Below are 7,024 nucleotides of genomic sequence, written 5' to 3' on the forward strand. Positions count from 1 at the left end.
ATTGACCATAGCTGATGTGAGAGGGATGTCTCAGACCATGTTCAGCCATGTATTGACTGATGTTTTAGCTGCGATGTTGCTCCACCTTGATGAATTCATCACATTCCCTACTCCCGAACAGTTGACAGCTGTCAAGGGGGAATTCTATGCCCTGGGACGCATGCCACATGTAATTGGTGCAATTGATGGTAGACATGTTAGTTTGGTGCCACCACAGGCTCAGGAGCAAGCGTATCACAACAGGAAACACTACCACTCGATAAATGCCCTGGTGGTGTGTCTTGCCAACATGATTATCTCACATGTATCTGCACGTTTTCCAGGATCGTGCCACGATGCTTTCATCATGAGGCGTAGCAGGGTACCACAGATGATGCTGCAGCTGCACAACCACCGGGCATGTCTTGTTGGTGAGTATACTCTGTCAGCTATGTATGTCAGTATGTCACAACTTCGACATCTGAATCATATTACACACTCATTTCCATGATGTCGATTTGCAGGCGACGCTGGATATCCAAACATGCTGTGGCTAATGACTCCTCTGCGCAACCCCAGGACAGCTGCAGACCAGCGGTAAAAAAATGCTCATGGGAAGACCAGGCGGGTGATTGAGCGAACATTTGGACTCCTGAAGAGCCGGTTCAGGTGCCTGGACAAGACAGGCGGAGCCCTCCAATACAGCCCACGCAAGGTGTGTGACATCTTCACTATATGCTGCATGCTTCACAACATGGCAGTGGAGAAGGCCGTGCCACTCTACCTTGATCCTGATGAGCTGGAACATCCGCCCGTTGAGGATGAAGGCCTTGCCCAGGATGCCAGTGATGAGGAGGATGTAGATGATATCCAGAGTCACCTCATCCGCAACTTCTTTTCATAATGGTGAGTCATAGCAGCTTTCATGTAATACATTTACTACAGATTTGCATGGGTAGCATGATGTGTATGCAGCAGACTGTATGCAATGTAACTTGGATGTCTGTTGTGCTGTGTCACACAGGTGCAGATGTAATGCAACACACATGCGTGCTATGTGTGTACTTGGAATGTACAAGTGTACTACAACATCTGGATATTCAACAGGACATTGTCAAAATGACATTGTACAGAACTTGACCCCTTGTGTGCCACTCTCATCCACAGCTCACCCTGCCTGTTGTCCGTTGGGGTCATCGTGGTCACCCTGCTATTGCTCATTATGATTGCAACGTCAGCCTAATCAACGGAGCAAGCATGGACATGTGGAGAAGTCAATTTGGGTAAGGACTCATATGAGGCTGTTTAGCGTTCGTATGTTTAGAAACGTGTGGTACATGTTCATGTGCATGTAGTGCGACCATGAATACATGCAACAACATCAGTTCACTTATTACATGTATGCCCACTCCCATAACAGGATAGTCACCCCATCTGACAGTCATCTGTTGTAGTTGTACATTCAGGTGAATGCATCAATGTGTGTGGACATTGACACTGCAACATTGCATATACCATGGTTTGACATTGTGTCAGAGGTCTCAAACACGGAGTCTGTGGGGGATTGCAGCCTCACTGTGTGCATATGATTGTGACTGGATCCTCACCTCCACCTTGTGGGACAGTCCAGTTTGGTAGCCATAATACCATGTCGTGTAGGTGTGTCCGACTGTATGTTCCACATGTTAAGACAACTGTCCTGTGATTCTGTGTACATGGATGCATTGCCCCTTGTTGCAGTATATCATGTCACTGTCATGTCGTTACCTCAGTGCAGGTTGCAAATACTGGTCCGCCAGCCTTCACAGTGAGTAGCACTTCTGTTTTGATTCGCATGCTGCCATGTATGTTTTGCTTGTGACATGACAATGTTGGGATGATGCATATGTTAATTATTGTGTTGCACCAGTGGAGTGCGGTCATTCACATGATTCTCGAGTCCTGTGCAGCATTTATGTGCAATGGTAGGGTTTAATTTTGTGGTTTGGTTCAACATCACTTGCACTTGATATTTCTTCTACCTGCATCTCATGTGTAGCATTGTTATGCTATGTTGATAGTTCATTAGACTGGCTACAGAGTGCCTTCATTGTATGTAGGTCATTAGCTTCCTCATCATATGTGATTCTTACTGCTGTTGTGGGTGAAGTCAATTTTGCCTACATGGCCCTTATGGGTACACATGATCAAATACAGATTTTACAGTTTGCGTAAGTAGCATTGGCATATGTTTTCATTTGTTTGTAAGGTCCACCTCATCTGAGCCAGTGATTGGTTTTTAACAACATAGATCTCATTGCATGGTAGCTCACTTGTGAGTGTTACACAATACTCTACTGGATAACAGACTGTCCTAGGTTTTGTGTGTCCGTGTCATAGCATCGGATGTCATGTGATAGCATGATGACTAATCTAATGTTGTCTCCAGGCATTTCACTTCACAGGTGTGAGTGGTAGAGTGTGTCAATTGAGCTTTTTGTAGTGTCAGGGACATGAGAATGTACTCCTAATGGTTAGTTGCCTCTGTTCCTGGTCTCCCTCCCAGCAGTTCCCATCCTCTCCTTCCCTCGCCTGATCACCCTTTTGTGTCTGTCGTTTGTACTCAGACCAAGGGGCTATTTGGAGATGGAACCCTTTGAGTATCACACCACTCTGATGAAGAAAGGTACGGCCAGTCCTTGACAGGCTTGTTGATAACAGTACTGCTGCATTACAGGTGACATCATTCATATTGTTATTTTGAGTCCTTGCCAATGCACATGTATGTTTGATAGGGCTCCATGGGCTCACAATGTAAATAATCATGTTGTGCATGACGTGTGATTTATTTTATATATTGTGCCGCCTTCATGTCAACGGACATGTCCTTCTCATGTGCATGTTTACTATTTGGCATGTAGTAAGCTTATGCTTGTAATGTGTTTACGTGTATAGTGGGCACATGAATGGTGTTGGGGAAGGCTAGAATACTATATTTTGTGTAAGGTCGATGGCTTAGTAGCTGCTGTTTAGCTTTCAACACACTAGCTGTAGTATAAACCTGCTGACGCTGTGTGTCCTGTGCCCCACTTGTCAGTAAGGGCCCTGATACAGGGACAGTGATCTTTGGTGATTACTGTGCCATTTTATTTGCAGTGACCCTGAGTGAGTCAGACACTCCTGCCTTCACATACACATGTCACTTTGTGGCTAGCAAATGCCCTTGTGGTATGTGGTTGTTTGGCAAGTTGTCACACCCATCCTGCTGTCATGTCTTCACTCATTGCTGTTGCTGCGTACACAGCCACGATGCAGCGCACACTATCCAGGTACACAGACACCTACAGGATGACCCTCCTTCCATCCATTTGTAGAGCATGCTCCTGCCACCCTACGCACAGACAACACCAGACAATCACCCTCCTGGTATCACTATGCTTCTGACTCTGCCATTGCAGCTAATATGCCTGTGTGTGCAGCACATACTGGCACGACTATGCAGATTCACCACCAGGTCATGTGCCATGTACAGCACACACACACCTTCCATAGGCACAATATTGTACACTGTTATCTTGTCAACACCACAGCTGTAAAAATCATCTTGCTAACAGTCACGTGGCAGTACACAACCTGGTCACACCACTTCAAATTAGCTGTCACAGTCAGTCAAGTAGCCACAGGGGACACACACCATGACCACGTCTCTTGGGTGTGGTGTGATTTCCCCAGTCTGGTGTAGGTATTTGTCAGACGTGGGTAGTTGTTCTGTATGCGTTGCTCCCATAACAGGAGTCTAGTACTTGTAGCTACATAGGGGTAGGTCACCTATGTTAATGTTAATGTTAATGTTAAGCGGTGCTTCTATAGCGCACAGCTACTCCGAGGAGTGTCCCGGCGCTGTAAGAGCCTCGGCAGGTCAGAGAATAAAGAAAACGGACGGATGACAGAAGCATAGAAGCACAGGCGGTGTTTATTGCAGGAAGAGGAATGTCTTCAGATCTTTTCTAAAGGCGAGAAGATTGGAGCTGGATCTCAAAGAGAGAGAGTGATCGTTCCATAACTGCGGGGCAAGGAATTTGAAAGAGCGCCCACCACAGCGGGCACGCCGGATCCTGGGAGTGGCTGCCTTGGCTTGAGAGGAAGAGCGCAGGGATCTGGCTGGAGAATAGAAACGGACCCATTTCTGAAGATAGCGGGCACCTATACCATGCAAAGCTTTAAATGCAATGGTCAAGGTCTTAAAGATGATACGCTTCTTCATGGGGAGCCAGTGGAGAGTCTTGAGAAGCTCACTGGCCTTTGCTCTCCTGGGGAGGCCGAAGATGGCACGGGCTGCCGAGTTCTGAACCACCTGAAGACGCGATAGGAGGTATTCAGGCAGACCGAGATAGAGAATGTTGGAATAGTCCAGCCTGGAGCCAATCAGGGCCTGGACAGTGATTTTCCTGTGTTCCAAGGACAAGAGCAGCAGGAACTTCCTCAGCATCTTTAAAATGGCAAAGCACTTGCCGACTAAACCTGAGACTTGGGCCCTAAAGGAGAGACAGTTATCAATCTGAATACCCAGGTTTTTAGCAGCTCCTGAGTCGCCTGTAGGGGGAAACATGTCTGCCGGCAACCAATATTTCCATTTAGGGTCGGCGGGGCAGCCAAAGAAAAGAACCTCGGATTTGTCGGAGTTGCACTTGAGACTGTGCCGACTAAACCAGTCAAACACAGCCCCAAGGCAGCCCCGGATGGAAGCCCCGTCGAAGTCCTGTCCCTTGTCACAGGTGAACAGGAGTTGAGTGTCATCAGCGTACGGTACGATCTGAGCCCCTAAACTCTCCGCAAGCGCCGCCAAAGGGGTCATGTAGATGTTAAAGAGTGAGGGGCTCAATATTGAGCCCTGCGGTACTCTGACCTCCAGAGGCGGCATCGCGGCAGAGAAAGGTGGAGCCCAGATCGTTTGCTGCCGGCCAGTGAGGAAGGCCCTGAACCAACTGAACACCGTCCCCCTTAGACCTATCTCCCAGAGTCTAAATAGGAGGCGGTCATGGGGGACGGTGTCAAAGGCCGCCGATAGGTCTAGCATCACCAGCATAGCTTTTCCTCCCCTGTCCAGGGTCTCTCTAATCATCTCCGTGACCTCGAGCAAGTCAGGTGTGCTTGTGTAGGGTGCAACAGCCCATTTCCCACAGTCTGTCCTGCCACCCTTGTCCTGTGTGCCATTCATCACATCCACAGTACTGCATCATGTTGATGATAGTTCACATACCTGAGGACACAGTTGTAGGTACTCCCGACGTGGACAACTAGTTTTGTCACAATGATCTGTACACCTCAATGTGACTCTCCTGGGCCTGGCTGTGATAGCAGTTTGGCATCCAAACCCCCCTCCAGCATTTACTATCCCACACAGGTGTGTTTTGCCATCCATGTATATAGTTGTTAGTGATTTCTGACCGATGTGTGTCCTCACTCAGATTCTGATACAAGTGTGCGGATTGCTGCTGTTTGTTGGATACCCTTGCATTGTATACATTTGCACACACATATCAATTTATGCTGTCGTTCAAAGATAAATCGAGAAATGCGTATGAGGTTCAGTGTATTTATTTGGTGATCTTGTGCAGGAAACGTGAATAGGTGCTGTACAGAAAGGGGTGGAATCCAAAGTTCACTGCTGGAGATGAGATGCCTTACAGTTTCTGTCAACAGAGTCCAGGCCACAGTGCTTGGCATCATTGGGTAGACTGTGACCAGCAAGTCCATGTGGGAGAGTCGCATAGGGGATACTGTTGCACCCAGGGGCAATATGCCAGGACCTGTGTCCTGGGAGATGTGCATGGCCCACTGCCCCTCAACGTCTTAGCCGTGGACGACCCACCTTCCTTGGGGGACCCTCAGGTGCAGGCATGGACGATGCATGGGACGCTACATCAGAGACTTCCTCCTCCTCCTCCTCCTCCCTCCCTGCGGCTGGTGTCGCACTTTGCCATGATGTTGCTGGCCTTGTGACACAGGGAGGGTGCTGCATGTTGGCAGCTATCTGACGTAGCGATTGGCTCATTTCCCGATGCACTGTCAAGAGCTGAGCCAGACTTTCCTCCACCCGTCCATCATGTTGTTTTTGCCTGGCTATTTGCTCTGCCTGCTGTTCTTTCACCTGGTTGAGGACCTCCGCAAGCTGGCCTACCTCCCTGGTGTCCCGCTGGTATGCCTCCAGGATGTTAGTGAGTTCAGGCATACCGGGCCCTGCAGCTGACTGGCCAGACTCTCGCCTCTGCCTTCCACCTCTCCCACCACCCTGACCCACATGAGCACGGCCTGCGCTTGTGGGCACATCCGATCGACGGGCCCCCCGAGTGATGCCAGGGTGGAGGTTGTCTGCCACCTCCGGGCCGCCCAACAAAGGCTCTCCCTCATTTTCAGACAGGCTCTCTGATGGGTCATGTGCAGGGCTCTGACCTGTCTGCTGGGATGTGGTGGGAATGGTTCTGGTGGTTGGCAGAGATGTAGCTGATACAGTTGCTGCAGGTCTTTGGGATCCAGAGGAGCCAGGTTGGTTGGGGTCATCCACAGTGCGTTGAGTGGCATCGCTGTGGGTGGGGTGTGGGTCCTGCTGAGTCTGGGACTGGGATCCTTCTCCCCCCTGGTTAGGGGAGGGGCCCCACATGTTGCCCTGTGTGTGGGAGAGTCAGACACTGTTAAGGCACTATCAAGTGACATCTTGTTTATTTATCCATTATCAGCATCACAGTTCCACAAGCTTTACATTGTTGTCATTGTTCAGTAGTGTATGTAGTGGTAGTAAATTGACACGTACTCAGGGGTATTTTCATTCTTCCATTCTCTTGACAATGACTGACACAGCCATTGCTGTGGCTTGTCTTGCCGGCACAACACATGTAAAGCATTGGTCAGGTTCACGCAACATCCAGGATACGGTATAAATCCTTATGTCTGCGTGAAGCATGCACAGAGTTTACATGCAGCATGTCGATGTAAGAGACAGAGCATCATTAATTAGCATGACATCTACAACTTTGGATGTCTTTTCCTGTTCCGTGATGGCCACACA

The 7,024-nt window shown here is 48.9% G+C and overlaps 1 protein-coding gene across 1 annotated transcript; it reads right to left on the reverse strand.

Moving 5' to 3' along the window:
• Window positions 1-5,803: 5,803 nt before the first annotated feature.
• Window positions 5,804-6,619, reverse strand: LOC147726812 (uncharacterized). The gene has a single exon (XM_086963505.1). It carries the CDS (start codon window positions 6,617-6,619, stop codon window positions 5,804-5,806), a length of 816 nt encoding a protein of 271 aa, XP_086819631.1.
• Between the last annotated feature and the right edge of the window lie 405 nt (window positions 6,620-7,024).

This window comes from Lissotriton vulgaris, chromosome 3_1 (genome assembly GCF_964263255.1).
Source record: "Lissotriton vulgaris chromosome 3_1, aLisVul1.2, whole genome shotgun sequence".
NCBI lineage: Eukaryota > Metazoa > Chordata > Amphibia > Caudata > Salamandridae > Lissotriton > Lissotriton vulgaris.

What these genes read in the sequence shown, in the direction of transcription:
- LOC147726812 (XM_086963505.1), bottom strand. Translation starts at nt 6,619, where the DNA reads ATGTGGGGCCCCTCCCCTAACCAGGGGGGAGAAGGATCCCAGTCCCAG.